Source organism: Melanostigma gelatinosum (assembly GCF_949748355.1).
Source record: "Melanostigma gelatinosum genome assembly, chromosome: 15".
In the NCBI taxonomy this organism is placed as follows: domain Eukaryota; kingdom Metazoa; phylum Chordata; class Actinopteri; order Perciformes; family Zoarcidae; genus Melanostigma; species Melanostigma gelatinosum.
The window spans coordinates 16,152,136-16,168,699 of NC_136648.1; the positions used below are offsets into that span (position 1 = coordinate 16,152,136).

Consider the following 16,564-nt stretch of genomic DNA (forward strand, 5'->3'; position numbering starts at 1 on the left):
CGAGTACACGTTTTACCAGCGTTGATGAAACATTAACTTTGTACCACCGTCAACTCTATTACTGCTGCTACTCAGAGTACAAGCTACTATACCATGTGTAGCAGAAGGGAGCATTACCATTCGCAGGGCCTCTGTGTCCCTTTAATTACCAGGCCAATCGCAGTGGGCGGGCATCGCATAAATGCGCCAGGGATCCCCTCTGCTCCCTCCTGACGTCAAACGCGTGTCCCGCTTCCGGTTTGCCGGACATCCGCCGCTGTGCAGGTATGCAGGAATGCAGCAGCATTATTTCTCCCAGTCATACTGGTCTGGCGTTATATTGGCTTTCATTCTTTTTTTTTTTGACTATCTCTGGGGCTCCCCTCGTCCTGCACAGGTGATTCACCTGCGGAGCTGTCGGTGAGTCTCGATTGGGTCCTGATTTAAATATACTAGTGTTCTGTTAGTGACAGTGTCTTGCTTGTCTAGCTGCCGGTAGCTACGCTACATGCCCTCCTCCCCCCCCCTTCTGGAGCCGACGCACATTGCCTGATCGGTAAGGTGATTTTATTCTGTTAGTTATATACTTTGTGTTAATTATCCTTTTATTAATTCTATGCTATCCCGTATTACAGGGGACTTTTGGTTGGGTTCAAGCGGAACGCCGCCAGAGCTGCGGCTACAGCTAACCCTGCGTAAATTAAGGACGCTGCTGTTTTGTGTACCGGTGTTTTGTCTATGGCCTTGGTTCAACTAACTGCGTTGGCCTACGGGATTGGTGTATTTTGACCGGCGCTGTGTCGCCTACAGAGTCTGCCGCTGCTGTTATCAGCACTGCGCCCTGTCTTGTGCTGGTGTTAGCAGCACCCTTGGTTTAATGAACCACGTCTTTTTAGCCTGAGCCCTTCACTTAGTGTATTCTGACCAACGGATGTGAAGGCCCACTCTGGCTTTTAGTGTGTATAGATTGGGTTACTGATCACCCCCCCGTGGCTGACCAGCCAACCCGAGCTATTGTTGTTTTCCTTTTTGTTTTATTGCCTTTCTTAAGAACCAGAGCCTTTTTATAATTGTGTTCTTTGTCCCTGTAGGAGCTGCTAAGCCGAGGTGGTGGTGTCTCCCTTTGTGTGCTGTGTCGTTTGGTGTGCCCCGGGTTGAGACCCTCGCGTGTGGTTGTGTGTGCGAGTGTTGTGTACACGGGTGATCGGGGTGCCTCCTCTTTCGGGATCCTGACCGGCACTGGTCTACCTCGCCACTGGTAAGCCGCAGTCCTCTTTTTAAATGTATAACGGCTCTTTTAGGATTTCGTGTATGAACTGTAAACGGTGCATTGTTTAGTATAATAAAGATAATTTTGTAGTGGAACCACGTCTCCTGCTCATTTGTATAATGAACCTGAGTGTCTTTTGGAACCTGATACAGATCAGGGGATAAGTGAATCTTTAGGTGCAACTCCTAGGGTGGCGTTGTTGTGCGCTCTAAGACAGTTCGTCCACGTTTCGCCACACATGCTATATCTATTAGTTTGCTCAATGTGTGTAAAGTCAGATTAGTTTGAGTTGTTGAAAACACAGACTACAGTAGTGAAAGAACGGTCAACACCGGTCAGAGCCTCGTGTGTCATCACTGAGTGAGAAACATGTGATCAAGACCTTTTATAGTTCTTAGTCTCTGATCTGTGATCATGTGTCATTGTAAAGAACCAATCAGAGGAGAGCTAGTAACGTTAGCAGCACCGCTAACTGCTAACCGACAGGAGGACAGCTAGTAACGTTAGCAGCACCGCTACCGGCTAACCAACAGGAGAGCTAGTAACATTAGCAGCACCGCTAACGGCTAACCAACAGGAGAGCTAGTAACGTTAGCAGCACCGCTAACTGCTAACCAACAGGAGGTTTACTTCAGTTACATCATGATGCCTTCAGGCTCTGCTCAGTGAACATGAGAACTGGCTGAAGGTACATTATAACGTTATCATGATGTGTTCAGGTGTCATCTGTAAAATGTATCTTTGGTGATAAACTTGAAGAAATCCAGTAGTTTGAAGGAGATGTTTTCACATGAATATAAAATAGATATTAGACATGAATTATGAGTTGTTTAACTTCTAACACAAGCTCTAAGAACATTATACTTCAGTAAACATAATAACAATAAAAAGATTTATTAAAATCAATGCATTTCTTTTAAATTTCCTTCTCAGTTGAATTGTGTGTTTTAATGAAAAGAACACTAGAGCTGACTTTATTGTCCTGAAGGACATTTGGACACAGAGTGTCTGCTGTTAAACAAATACAAAAAGAATGTTTCGCCAGTCTTGACTCGTCCTGACTTTAAGAGACTTTGAGGATCTTAAGTTACTCTTCTGTTCCTTAACGTGTTTTACTAGATTACTGTCAGACCTCCAGGAGACAGAGAGTTTTGAGAGCTGCTTTTACTTTGACAGTCTGTTATCTTACAAACACTGAAGCACGTTCACAGCTTATGTTTCTTCCTGTTTGTAGCTGCTTCCTGCTCTGACTGGATGTAGTAGACGTGGAAACAGAGGAACATTTCAAACGTTGAAGAGCTTTTCAAAGTCACTCAAATAGAAGTGAAAAGTGACGTCATCTCCAAAGAAAGGCCAATAAAAAGCCAGATGAAGAGTCTTCCTCTAGTCTTCAAACAAGCCAACAGACTAAAGAGCGTTATGAACGTCATCTCTTAGAGAGGACTCTGCAGCTCAGAGTGACAACAACATGGAAACTGTCCCATGAGTGTCTTTAGTATTGAGGTGAATGAGCTGTGTGTGTTTGTCATGATGAAGAGAAATAATGTTAGTGTGTTTGTGTGAAGGTGTGGACTCTGCTATGAATCAGTGTGAGGACAGAGAGGAGGGAGTCCCTCTCTCTAAAACCAGCCACACCGAAGCTCAGAGGTGAGATGACCATCTCTACCTGTCCATGACTCAAAGTCTTTCATTCACTGACTGTTTCTACACATGTGACCAGGGTCCATCAGGGACCACACTGTCCTGGACCTGGACCCAGCTGTGTGTCCATGAAGAGTGACTGGTCTATAGAGCGTCCTATTAACTTCAAAGATGGACTCCACTCTGTTGATCAAAGGTGAGGATTTCAAACTGATGATGAAAACAAAGTGATGATGAAGATGGTGATGATGATGATGATGAGGTCATAAGGTCACTCAGGTAAAACTCTTTTACACTACATGGTTCCTCTCTTCATCCTGATTGGACAGCATTACTCTTCAACCATCATGGAACACCATACTGATACACAGAGTCTCTCTCGCTCTGCTGGCAGCAACAAAAGTCTTCCACTCCCGTCTGTCCCGTGCGAGTCTCTGGATGGTGCCCCATGAGTAGTTTAGGCTCTGCATCGCCTCCACAGTTCTTCTCCGTGTGTTTCTTGGTCGGCCTCTTTCTCTTTTCCCTTCTGGTGTCCAATGTAAGGCTGTTCTTGTAATATCAGCAAGATCTTTTCTCAACGCATGTCCTATCTCCATCTTCTTCTCATTAGGATGGTCTCCATGCATTCTTGATGACATTTGTCATACAGTTCTTCATTTGAAATGGTGTTTGGTCAGAAAATGTGCAGTATTCTCCTTAAACTCTGGTGTGGAAGGTTGGTAGTCTGTTGAGATCTTCTTGTGTCATTCTCCAGCATTGAGAACCGTACAATAAGTTTTATATTAATAGCATATATAATAGAACAACAGGGTGGATAAAACACAGCTCTGATACATCTGAGTTTGGTCTTGATGGTGTACTGCTGTGACCTCCATATGTTATTCAGTACTTTGAAAGCGTTCCTTGCCTTATTGAGACGGTTCTTGATGTCTTTATCTGTGCCCCCATCTTGTCTGACAGTGCTGCCCAAATATGTGAACTCGTCAGTTTTAGGGAGATCTTCTCCGTTAACCTGAATTGGTGAGGGACTTGGAATGTTCAGAGTCATCACTTCTGTTTTCTTTTTGCTGATCTTCAGGCCAATCTTCTGACCAAAATCACTGAGGCGGGATGTTTTCTCCTGCATGTTCGATGAGTATGTGAAAGAAGAGAGAGATCATCTACATAGTCGAGATCTTCAAGTGATGAAGATAGTCCATCTAATGCTTCTATTTTGGTCTTCAGTTGTTTGTCTCATTACCCAGTCAATAGTGATAGTGAAGCGCAAAGCTGACATCACACATCCTTGACTCACACCTGTCTTCACCGTTTCCAACCCTGCATGTGAAGTTGGTATAAAAACCTACTGTACACCGAGTACAGGTTTTGTCTCACAATAGAATTTATCCATGAAGAGTGACTGGTCTATGGGTCCTCCTATTAGCTTCAAAGATGGATGCCACTCTGTTGATCAAAGGTGAGCTGAAAGACTGAGCTGTTGATTCTCAGAGGGATCAGCAGGACTAGTAAACCTTTACCACTACAGGGACTCATCTGAGCCACATATCACTTCATGGACCTTTACCGTGTGTTGGTCTCTGTGTGGACGGACACAATGTGAGCTGATTGTTCATGATTCCTCCACAGAGAGGACCAGGAGAGCTCAGAGGTTCCCAGAGGTCCGTCTGCCCAGCAGCATCAAACACACCTGGACTCCATATTCATGGTCTGTACATGTACAACTACTTTTACATCTATTGTGTTCACAATCATCTCCATGCTGCACTCTGTAGACCAGTGGATTGTCAGTCTGTCCAACATGGATCTGATGTTTGGTTCCATGCTTTTAGTTTGTGTCATTCATAGAATATTCTGTTCCAGCTGCTGGAGGAGAACATCGTCACTTTTGTGAAGAACGAGCTGAAGAAGATCCAGAAGGGACTGAGTTCAGATTACCCAGAATGCTTAGAGAGTCAGAGGGAGGATGAGGAGGTATTGGACGGTGTGGATGAAGAGCAGAGGAGGAGCAGCAGAGACTCATTTGAGAAGATCACACTGCACTTCCTGAGGAGAATGAAGCAGGAGGAGCTGGCTGACTGTCTGCAGAGCAGTAAGAGGATTTCTCTAAAGATTTAACATGCTGGATAAATGGAACGTTTACTGAAGTCTCAAGAGATGGACCAACATATATTAATAGACTCATTCTTTGGGGAAATGACATGTTGAAATATATTCTTTGACTCATTGATCTTCTTTGTTGTGTGTTCATTCAGGACTTTTTGCTGCAGTTTGTCAGCGTAAACTCAAATCTAACCTGAAGAAGAAGTTCCAGTGTGTGTTTGAGGGGATTGCTAAAGCAGGAAACCCAACTCTTCTGAATCAGATGTACACAGAGCTCTACATCACAGAGGGAGGGACTGCAGGGGATCAACATGAGGTCAGTCAGATTGAAACAGCATCCAGGAAACCACACAGACCAGAAACAACCATCAGACAAGAAGACATCTTTAAAGCCTCACCTGGAGGAGAGGAACCAATCAGAACAGTGATGACAAAGGGAGTGGCTGGCATTGGGAAAACAGTCCTAACACAGAAGTTCACTCTGGACTGGGCTGAAGACAAAGACCACCAGAACATACTGTTCACATTTCCATTCACCTTCAGAGAGCTGAATGTGCTGAAAGAGAAACGGTTCAGCTTGGTGGAACTTGTTCATCACTTCTTCAGTGAAACCAAAGAAGCGGGAATCTGCAGGTTTGAAGAGTTCCTGGTTCTGTTCATCTTTGACGGTCTGGATGAGTGTCGACTTCCTCTGGACTTCACCAACAATGAGGTCCTGACTGATGTTACAGAGTCCACCTCAGTGGATGTGCTGCTGACAAACCTCTTCAGGGGGAAACTGCTTCCCTCTGCTCGCCTCTGGATAACCACACGACATGCAGCAGCCAATCAGATCCCTCCTGAGTGTGTTGGCATGGTGACAGAGGTCAGAGGGTTCACTGACCCACAGAAGGAGGAGTACTTCAGGAAGAGATTCAGAGATGAGGAGCAGGCCAGCAGGATCATCTCTCACATCAAGACCTCACGAAGCCTCCACATCATGTGCCACATCCCAGTCTTCTGCTGGATCACTGCTACAGTTCTGGAGGATGTGTTGAAGACAAGAGAGGGAGGAGAGCTGCCCAAGACCCTGACTGAGATGTACATCCACTTCCTGGTGGTTCAGTCCAAACTGAAGAACGTCAAGTATGATGGAGGAGCTGAGACAGATCCACACTGGAGTCCAGAGAGCAGGGAGATGACCGAGTCTCTGGGAAAACTGGCTTTTGATCAGCTGCAGAAAGGGAACCTGATCTTCTATGAATCCGACCTGACAGAGTGTGGCATCGATATCAGAGCAGCCTCAGTGTACTCAGGAGTGTTCACACAGGTCTTTAGAGAGGAGAGAGGACTGTACCAGGACAAGGTCTTCTGCTTCGTCCATCTCAGTGTTCAGGAGTTTCTGGCTGCTCTTCATGTCTATCTGACCTTCATCAACTCTGGAGTCTATCTGCTGTCAGAAGAACCAACAACCTCCCGGTTGTCTAAAATCTTTAGAGACAAACTTAAACCAAAACGTCTCTACCAGAGTGCTGTGGACAAGGCCTTACAGAGTCCAAATGGACACCTGGACTTGTTCCTGCGCTTCCTTCTGGGTCTTTCTCTGGAGACCAATCAGAAACTCCTACGAGGTCTGCTGACACAGACAGGAAGTAGCTCACAGACCAATCAGGAAACAGTCCAGTACATCAAGAAGAAGATCAGTGAGGATGTGTCTCCAGAGAAAAGCATCAATCTGTTCCACTGTCTGAATGAACTGAATGATGGTTCTCTAGTGGAGGAGATCCAACAGGCCCTGAGTTCAGGACGTCTCTCCACAGATAAACTGTCTCCTGCTCAGTGGTCAGCTCTGGTCTTCATCTTACTGTCATCAGAAAAAGATCTGGACGTGTTTGACCTGAAGAAATACTCTGCTTCAGAGGAGGCTCTTCTGAGGCTGCTGCCAGTGGTCAAAGCCTCCAACAAAGCTCTGTAAGTACAGAGAGTTAGATTCATATATCATAACTTAAATACGCTGCTATCTTTTCTACTTATTGTTTATTTCTTCTTCATCATTGTCTCTTCAGACTGAGTGGCTGTAACCTCTCAGAGAGAAGCTGTGAAGCTCTGTCCTCAGTTCTCAGCTCCCAGTCCTCTAGTCTGAGAGAGATGGACCTGAGTAACAACGACCTGCAGGATTCAGGAGTGAAGATGCTGTCTGGAGGACTAAAGAGTCCACATTGTACACTGGAGACTCTCAGGTGACCCTGTGAATTACTTTTCTTGGACTCAGTACTAAGTTTAAAGTTTACACACAAACAGATTGGTGATGACAGTAATAAACATAAACCTTCCAGCCCTCACAGTTTCCTCAGATCATGTGACATGTGTGTTGTTTTGTGTGTTTGCAGCCTGTCAGGCTGTCTGATCACAGAGGAAGGCTGTGCTTCTATGGCCTCAGCTCTGAGCTCCAACCCCTCCCATCTGAGAGAGCTGGACCTGAGCTACAATCATCCAGGAGACTCGGGGGTGAAGCTGCTGTCTGGTGGACAGAAGGATCCTCACTGGAGACTGGAAACTCTCAGGTATGAAGAGGCCTGCTGCAGCCACAGACAATCAGTCTGATGGAGGAGGTAGAGCTGGAGACTTGTTCTCTGTCACACTGTCAGCCTGGTTCATAAGACCCTGATACACCAAGCTGACCTCAAACTACCAGAGACTCATCAGACTGTTTGTGTCCCACATCAGACCATCAATACAGACAAAAGTAGTCAGGGAACAGTAGCCAGGATGAGCCACACAGGGAGGGAAGGTGATGAAACTGTTGTTTTTCTGGAGCGTTGTCTTGTTTCAACATTAGTAAAGAGGACAGCGGTGTATCCTGACACGCTGACGGGCATCATGGTGGGTTGACGTGAGTCAACATCGTCACGCTGCAGGTTTGTGAGCTCATATCAAACAATAGTAGATGTTCTGATGCTCGTGTGTGTTGCCCTTTAGTCCAGACATTATTGTGAAAAGACAAACGGACAAAGAAACAATCTGTTTAAAGCGTCTTGATGAATCATCACAATAGGAATGTTTTCCTGTTCTAAAGGAGTTCAGCTTTACCTGGTTGTGGTTTGTTTTGCACTAAGAGCCAGTTCCCTGGCTGATAAGTGCACTTGTTGAAACTACAGGTGACAGTCGGCCACAGACTGTCGGCTCAGTGAAGAACCAACAGCTGGTTGTGGCCATGGTGTGTCAGAGCCCAAAGAGGTTTATTGAGGACTGGACCAGAGTTCTAGGGGGACACAGGCAGTGCTCTGTGGCTGCAGACGGACTTGAACTGTAATATTTTCACCCCCAGATTACAGATAATAGAAACCAGTGTTGACTGTTGCTAGGAGACTGGCTGTGAACAGCTTTCTACATCCAACCATCCCCCCGACCGCCTCCATCAGAGGGTTTGTGGCGCTGTAGTGATTTCAGGCTGCTTCCTCCTTTACTTCTGAGAGACAACAGTCATTATTACACAAACACAAGAGGTCGCTTGTCAGGACCAAGACATCAACAATCAATACTTCTGTATCGACAACGGATCAGCTGACTCTGTGTGACGGTGAAGAGTCGTGTGGTGGTGATGAACCCACAGAGAACTGTCTCCATCTATGCAGCTCTACACAGCTTTTTAGCCTCTTTTAGCTCCTGGTTTTGGTTCTGCAGCACATTTCCTGTTTGGTTGAGTCTCAGTGTTTCCAGCAGCAGCTGTTTCCATCCAACAAGCTGTGATGAAGCCACTGTTCACGACCTGCTCAGCAGCAAACAGCAGACAGACTCAGTTAGAGACGAGCTGGTGAACATAGTGGAGCATTTAGCCTGAGGAGAAACATCTGTCTCTTTAGCCGCTAAATTTTAGCGGCTAAAGAGACAGATGTTTCTCCTCAGGAGACCAAACACAGAGCTAAGAGAGAGAGTGGTGGACTTCCATTCATCAGGAGACACAAAGACTCTGATGAGTCATAATGTTGATGTGTAACTGCTGGATGTGGAAGCAGCTGTTGATATCATGTTAGACACTTTAAACTACTTTATAAGCTGATAAGATGTCACATGTTGTGTTCACAGTTTGTTCTCACTGAACCACAAGTGGACAAAGAAATGAATAGATGCAGGTTTAAACATGTGATTCACTGACTGACTGGAGAGGAAACGGAGTGTGAAATGGATGATGGTCAATATAATACTGATAATAATACATCATGAATAAGTGAAGATAATGAGCTGTCGTCATGGGCCAATCAGAAGAAGCTCCAGTGAAGTAACAGAATATGAGCTGCTGAATAATAAGTGATGATGAATAAGTGCTCCATGTGAAGATGAATAACAAAGCTCTGAGCGATGTAATGTCCATGTCTCCATGCTGCTCTGACCCCCCCCCCCCTTCTTTCAGGGTGGAGCCTGCTGGAGTCCGATGGTCCAGACCAGGTCTGAGGAAGTGTAAGTGTGCTTTGAGTTTGATTCATGAAAACAAAGCATCTTCAAACTGTGACATCACTCATTCACATCTCTGATGCCATCATCAAACACATGATAGATTAATAACTGCAGCTGTGTTGTGTCTTGTTTTCTCCATCAGATTCCTGTGAACTCACACTCGACACAAACACAGTGAACAGAGAACTCGAACTGTCTGACAACAACAGGGAGGTGAGACGTGTGAAGGAGGTTCAGTCATATCCTGATCATCCAGACAGGTTTGACCACTCTCATCAGCTGATGTGTAGAACTGGTCTGATTGGTCGCTGTTACTGGGAGGTCGAGTGGAGAGGACAGGTTTCTATATCAGTGAGTTGCAGAGGAATCAGGAGGAAAGGAAACAGTAGAGACTGTGAGTTTGGATTTAATGATCAGTCCTGGTCTCTGTGGTGTGATTATGATGATGATGGTGGTTACTCTGTCCATCACAATGAGACAAGAACACCCATCACCACCACCTCCTCCTCCTCCTCCTCCTCCCGTAGAGTAGCAGTGTATGTGGACTGTCCTGCTGGCTCTCTGTCCTTCTACAGAGTCTCCTCTGACACACTGATCCACCTCCACACCTTCAACACCACATTCACTGAACCTCTTTATCCTGGCTTTGGGCTCTGGTTCAGTGGTTCCTCAGTGTCTCTGTGTTATCTGGAGGAGGGAGAGTCTCCTCCTGCAGAGGAACCTTCTCTCTGCTGACCAGATAGTTCAGTGTGTACAGGATCACACACAGCTGATGTGAGTTGGTACCAACCTGATCTCTCAGTGGTTGTAGATGCAGTTGGAGCAGGTGAGGGGTACCTGAGCTGGTCTGGACTCTGGGGGGTTGAGAGCTCTCTGGGACTTGTGGTGTTGCAGATGGATGTGTGAAAGAGCTGAGCGAGGTCCATGTAATGACCTGAAATCATGTGTTGTCTGAGAGAAGCTGTGAAACATCTTTGACTTTGTGTAGAAAACTGAACTTTGTTGTCTTGAAACATTTGTTTGTGTTCAGAAAAACCTCCGAATGTCAAACAAGAGTCTTTCTGGATCAAATGCAGCATCTGTGGAACAAGAAGCACAAGTTGTGAAGAGTTGTTTTGATTTGAACAAACTAAATTCATCTTCTTTGATCATCGTGTAAGAAATGAACAAACTCTGAGAAGTGACGTTGAGATCAAAAGAAATCAAAGTTTTGGATGATTCTAGATAATAAAGCACATAAACATCACGTCAAAGCAGAAATGTCCAAATCCATCAGAACACTGTCTCACATGAAGGATTAGTTGAATGCAGCTTGGTTCTTCACGTGGTATTGTTCACTTTGACTTCATTCATCACTGACTGTGTGCTAGTTTGATGAAACTCATAGAAACAAATCAAGAGACAAAAGAAGTTTGAACCAAACTACTGATCAAGGACCAGCTCAGCTGTTTATTCAATGAAGATATATTATAATGCAGAATGTGTCATGATGTAACTTTTCATTCTTTGGTTTGTATTCTTACTGATCATGTGTTCATTTAATGATGATCATGTTTCACTGATCTTCATTCATGTGTGATGTGTGACTAGGCTTATTGGTGATCTGAACCTTTGAGGTTTTTGACATTTTCTTTTATTTTCTTTACTTTTCACATCTGTTTGTGTAACCTTTAATGTTTTTATTGTACAAACCAAATAAAACTAGTTTGTATTTTGTACATTCCAACCAAAGTGCAATGTTGCTGGTCTCTGAGGGAGTCTGCGTAGTCTCCAATATGAGTATCACATGACTGATGATCAATGAGGGGGCGTGTCTACTGTTAAAACACTTCCTGGAAGTCTGTTCTCGTGCGTCCTCGCTCATGGCGCCTCGGAGATCCCTCCTCTCCTCTCTCCTCGATCCTCAGAGCTAAGTAAGAGCTTTAATACAGCCGTCAATATGGAGGAGCAGAATAACTTCCGGTTCAAGCGAGGATCGAGGAAATGACAAATGAGAGACTTGGGATGTACCCAGGAAGTGTTTTAACAAGACGCGCACATATTCACGTAACATAGAGCAGTGCACAGAGCGGTAGAGGAACTGTATATAAACTTTGACTTTGAAAAAGCATTTGACTCCATTCATTGTGAAAGCCTTTGCCGTATATTGCGGCATTATGGGATCCATGAAGATATAGTGCATGTGAGCCAAAGTTTTTATACCAACTTCACATGTAGGGTTGGAAACGGTGAAGACAGGTGTGAGTCAAGGATGTGTGATGTCAGCGGTGCTCTTTAATATCACTATTGACTGGGTAATGAGACAAAGAACTGAAGAGCAAAATAGAAGCATTCGATGGACTCTTTTCATCACTTGAAGATCTCGACTATGCAGATGATCTCTCTTCTTTCACATACTCATCGACACATGCAGGAGAAAACATCCCGCCTCAGTGATTTTGGTCAGAAGATTGGCCTGTTGGTTTACAAAGCACTGAATGGTTTCGGGCCAAAATACATCTCTGATCTGCTGCTACCTTATGAACCATCCCGACCCCTCAGGTCGTCTGGGACCGGTCTACTTTCTGTTCCCAGAGTCAGAACTAAACATGGAGAAGCAGCGTTCAGGTTTCCTGCTCCACATATCTGGAACAAAGTCCCAGAAAGCTGCAGGTCTGCTGAGACCCTCAGCTCATTTAAATCAAGATTGAAGACTTTTCTGTTTGCTGCTGCCTTTAATTGAACCACATTCAATTAATATATTAATCAATTTCCTGCATTTTACTACTGTATTTTATTTCTTACACTGTTAATTGCTGTTAAATCTCCTTTTCTTTTGCCTTATGTTTTGATGCTTTTAATGGTTTTAAAAGGACTGCACAATATATCGCCATTTCCTCCGGGACCGAGTTCGTGCAAGGCGTACACTATAAAACGCAGATCGGCAGAGATCTTTTCCAGACGTGGTTTGTGTGCGAGTAATTGCAGAATTGCGGCAGTGTATGGTTGATTGCGTGCAGCGTAATGTCTCAGGGAGACATCAATTATTGTTTCAATGTATGTTTTAAATCTCCTTTACTTTTTACTCCTGAATTTTATTTCTTACACTGTTTCTTTAATTGTTTTTAAATCTCCTTTTCTTTTGCCTTATGTTTTGATGCTTTTAATGGTTTTATGTGAAGCACTTTGAATTACCTTGTTGTTGAAATGTGCTATACAAATAAACTTGCCTTGCCTTGAAGATCAGCAAAAAGAAAACAGAAGTGATGACTCTGAACATTCCAAGTCCCTCACCAATTCAGGTTAACGGAGAAGATCTTCCAAAAGCTGACAAGTGCACATATTTGGGCAGCACTGTCAGACATGATGGGGGCACAGATAAAGACATCAAGAACCGTCTCAATAAGGCAAGGAATGCTTTCAGAGTACTGGATAACATATGGAGGTCACAGCAGTACACCATCAAGACCAAACTCAGATGTATCAGAGCTGTGTTTTATCCACCCTGTTGTTCTATTATAATAATATATGATTTTAATATAAAACCTATTGTACGGTTCTCAATGCTGGAGAATGACACAAGAAGATCTCAACAGACTACCAACCTTCCACACCAGAGTTTAAGGAGAATACTCCACATTTTCTGGCCAAACACCATTTCAAATGAAGAACTGTAGGAGAAATGTCATCAAGAATGCATGGAGACCATCCTAATGAGAAGAAGATGGAGATGGATGGACATGTGTTGAGAAAAGATCTTGCTGATATTACAAGAACAGCCTTACATTGGACACCAGAAGGGAAAAGAGAAAGAGGCCGACCAAGAAACACACGGAGAAGAACTGTGGAGGCGATGCAGAGCCTGAACCTCTCATGGGGCACCATCCAGAGACTCGCACGGGACAGACGGGAGTGGAAGACTTTTGTTGCTGCCCTACATGCAGGAGGCATAAAGGGAAATGATTTGTATTTGATTAGTTTTCTGATCAAACATCTGGTTTAAATAACTGTTCATTGTAGTCTGAACAACAAAAGGACCACAAACAACTTTCTACATTCAGTAGAAAGATTTGTTTTCATGATCTGATGTTTCCCTCAATAACTTTTATTATGAATACAATTAAAGTCAGAGAGCTTTTTACATCATTGATCATCATTTCATTCAGTCACGTGAGGCGGATCATTCCTGAGTGATGAGTTTCATCATTTAAGTTTAACCTGAAACATGGAGCCTAATACAATAATTCCAGTGTTCAAGAGAAACAATAATCATATTCTGAGTTATTTAATATCGACGTCACAATCTGAATTTATATAAATACAGTGGCAAATAGTTCATAAATATGACAAACGCATTCTGCCGGTAATCGGTCCTACGCTTATTAACAGGACACAGAACACAGTATGGCCGCAGGTGCAGGTGCAGTGTACAACAAAGTTGTACACTGCACTATACATAAGGCTTGCAAAGCCACATGTAAGCAGTGTCAAAGGTGCTGCGATGAAAGCTAATGATGAGAAACCAAACAGTGGCTGACATCCTCGATGATGTGGCATTAGAGTTGAGTCACATTTGCACCAAAGCTTCTGTTGTACTGTAATGTTTAGTCCAACTGGTGGATTATTTGTATTCCCATTTAGAGCGCCTTTAAACCCCGCCGGTGTTTCTCCCTTTGCTCTGAACACAGCTCTCCTCTTTTACTTTTCCCAGTAGGGAATGTCTATGTCAGAGGGGATGGGTGGGGTAGTGCAGGTGTCTGTTTTGGGAAACGGAGAGTAGCATGGAAACCCCCAGCAGACCCACATGCCCACAGACTGACAGAGAGAGCGAGAGAGAGAGATGGATGGATGGAGGCCTGCGGAAAAGTGTGGTATGGGTTCCTGTGAGTGATGGATGTAAATATGCATGTGATGTAAGCGGAAATGGGGGAGCCAAGGACAAAAACTAAGTGCAATTGATTTGCAAAAGTAACAATTTTCAATGATAGTAATTATTTTAGTGTGGGGATTTCTTGCTTGATTGAAACTCTGTTTTTAGTGAGCGAGGCAGGTGGACGGTGGGGTGATAATGTGTGAGCTATGTTGGACGTCCACAGACAGGCTAAACAGAAACCCACGCAGACAGCTAAGTCCACTTGATGTGGCTCTTTCTCCGGCGACTAAGTGAGTGGGAGCATGGAAACTTCCACAGACACTTGTTGCAACCGAGAGCTGTGAGCTGCAAAGATGGGATACTGGTGGAGCAGAAGGTAAAGTGTGATATAAACCAGAGGAACAATGAAGCGATCAGGAGAGAGGAACAAAGGGAATGCATCATCCAATAGTCTACATCACATCTGTAAAACCAATTCTTCTTGCCCTCTGACTGGTCAAGACAAATGGAAAAGATGTTGAAGATATAAAGCTTCAGTTGTTCCTGTGTCTAAAGTGACATGACGTCATGTGAAATTACGTAACGTCACTAACAACTCACCTCGAGTCATTGAGCTTAGCTAAGATAAACTACTGTGATGTTGCAGGACACATAGCTTTGATTTTAGGTGACTCTCAGTCAACAGTGAGAAAACCCACACCTGAAGGTAGAAGAAAATATGTTTTGACCATGACCATATTTATATGGCAAGTCGTTTCATCAGCTGTCATCAAAACAAGACGGGGGAACAGGGTTAGTTATGTACAATATTTATTCATCCATGGCGATCTCAAGTTACATGGAAATGTACTCTTCTGCGAAGTCAGTTTTTTTCATATAATACAATCCGACTGTAGAGTCCAACAGATCCCCAGTCACCACCTTGCCCTCAGAATCCCAGACATCTGGTTGTAGTCAGCCAAGTGACGGAAGAAAATTCGGCTCAGTCGCCACCTCCGCTTCACCCCCCGGGGTCTGGATGTCATCACACACCTGTTGCGTATTCTCACTGGGCAGCTGTCTCTCGGTAATGCTGCAATTTCTTTATCCGCCACCTCCTGTAAAACATGTTCAAACTGTTTAGGAATCATCTTGGATGTTGGTTTTCATGAATCATCAACCACAATGATCACTAAATATTGTATCATGGTTAATGAATGCGAACATTGTACTATGAAACACTTTTTAAAAAAGTGGCAGTTTGAGTAGAAATATTGCGTTGTACCTGAAGCTCTTTGGGTAGAATGGTGTTCTTCCTCAGTGCATTGATCCGTAACCTCTCATCAGCATAGTCAAAAGCCATCTGTCTTCTCTTTACGTCCCTGAGCATCCTCCAGTCGACGTAGTAACTCCTCACCTGCTCCACCGCCCCCCAGCAGCTCCTCAGCGCCTGCACACAGCGGTACGGCAGTTGTTAGACAGCTAATATTATGCAGGGAAACCTAATAGATCCATACCAAACATGTTCTTGTGATCACAAGGTCGATCGTTTGGATTCATCCACACTGTCGGCTGCCTCCTCTTAGTCGATTAGTCAACTAATGGACTTATTTCTGAACTGATAAGCACACTTCTAAATAGGAAGGTAGTGTTAGTTAATGCAATACAATACAAAAGGCGTCCGCTACTAATCAGGTTAACTAACGTTAGCATTAGCTACGAGGCTAATGTCGGAAAGCTGGCAACACCACTAGCTAATACTGAAAACGTTGCTTTCTCCATCCTCATACATCTGCGATACAGTCTTATTGAAAACATTCAAACCTCAAATATAGCGTTACAAAAAGTAACGTACCTGCTTTGGGGCGCAGACAGTAGAATAAAGGGCATTTAACCCTAAACATGTTACCCTGTGGGCCGCCATATTGAATGTTGTAGTGATGCAGAACCACAGAAGAAGAATGATGGCACACGGGAAATATCGCCACCTATTGACCAGGAGTGTGACATGGAAACAAACCTGCTGGTTTTGTGTATCAATATAAACATATTTTCCGACCAATGTTGCAGTCAGTTTATGTGATTATTTTTGCTTTATTATAGTTTGACATTTCAGATGATGGATAATCAAGAAGGTAGATATCCCCTTTGAAGAAATTATAAGTATGATTATGAGTTTGAAAGACCTCAGGATAAAGCTGTGTGATTATCATACATTTATACTGATACTGACACTTGATTGCAAGATTAAGGCTGCATCTGTTCCTAAACACTTTTCCTTGACCTTTGTGGAAAACGTGATTGGGTCA

At 44.0% G+C, this 16,564-nt stretch overlaps 2 protein-coding genes across 3 annotated transcripts; one reads left to right on the top strand and one right to left on the bottom strand.

The window, feature by feature from the left end:
- Positions 1-443: 443 nt before the first annotated feature.
- On the top strand, positions 444-11,380 carry LOC306789218 (protein NLRC3-like). Of its 2 annotated transcripts, XM_079285048.1 has the most exons (12): positions 444-535; positions 1,071-1,237; positions 2,815-2,896; positions 2,970-3,086; positions 4,517-4,595; positions 4,751-4,979; positions 5,143-6,940; positions 7,036-7,209; positions 7,360-7,533; positions 9,381-9,427; positions 9,567-9,637; positions 10,455-11,380. In XM_079285048.1, exons 3-12 carry the CDS (start codon positions 2,829-2,831, stop codon positions 10,581-10,583), a joined length of 2,886 nt encoding a protein of 961 aa, XP_079141174.1. In that variant the 5' UTR covers positions 444-535; positions 1,071-1,237; positions 2,815-2,828; the 3' UTR covers positions 10,584-11,380. The 2 variants fall into 2 exon arrangements, with proteins under 2 accessions (XP_079141174.1, XP_079141173.1); XM_079285047.1 differs by having other exon boundaries at positions 9,567-10,587.
- Positions 11,381-15,069: 3,689 nt separating this feature from the next.
- On the bottom strand, positions 15,070-16,191 carry mrps14 (mitochondrial ribosomal protein S14). Its single transcript, XM_079285037.1, has 3 exons — positions 16,111-16,191; positions 15,541-15,705; positions 15,070-15,373 (listed from the first exon to the last, which is right to left on the bottom strand). Exons 1-3 carry the CDS (start codon positions 16,177-16,179, stop codon positions 15,191-15,193), a joined length of 417 nt encoding a protein of 138 aa, XP_079141163.1. The 5' UTR covers positions 16,180-16,191; the 3' UTR covers positions 15,070-15,190.
- Between the last annotated feature and the right edge of the window lie 373 nt (positions 16,192-16,564).

What these genes read in the sequence shown, in the direction of transcription:
- mrps14 (XM_079285037.1), bottom strand. Translation starts at nt 16,179, where the DNA reads ATGGCGGCCCACAGGGTAACATGTTTAGGGTTAAATGCCCTTTATTCT. An exon ending in CTGTCTGCGCCCCAAAGCAG is followed by an intron (nt 15,706 to 16,110) that starts GTACGTTACTTT and finishes CGCTGTGTGCAG; the next exon opens with GCGCTGAGGAGCTGCTGGGG. An exon ending in TTCTACCCAAAGAGCTTCAG is followed by an intron (nt 15,374 to 15,540) that starts GTACAACGCAAT and finishes CATGTTTTACAG; the next exon opens with GAGGTGGCGGATAAAGAAAT.
- LOC306789218 (XM_079285047.1), top strand. Translation starts at nt 2,829, where the DNA reads ATGAATCAGTGTGAGGACAGAGAGGAGGGAGTCCCTCTCTCTAAAACC. An exon ending in CTCCACTCTGTTGATCAAAG is followed by an intron (nt 3,087 to 4,516) that starts GTGAGGATTTCA and finishes ATTCCTCCACAG; the next exon opens with AGAGGACCAGGAGAGCTCAG. An exon ending in TGTACACTGGAGACTCTCAG is followed by an intron (nt 7,210 to 7,359) that starts GTGACCCTGTGA and finishes GTGTGTTTGCAG; the next exon opens with CCTGTCAGGCTGTCTGATCA.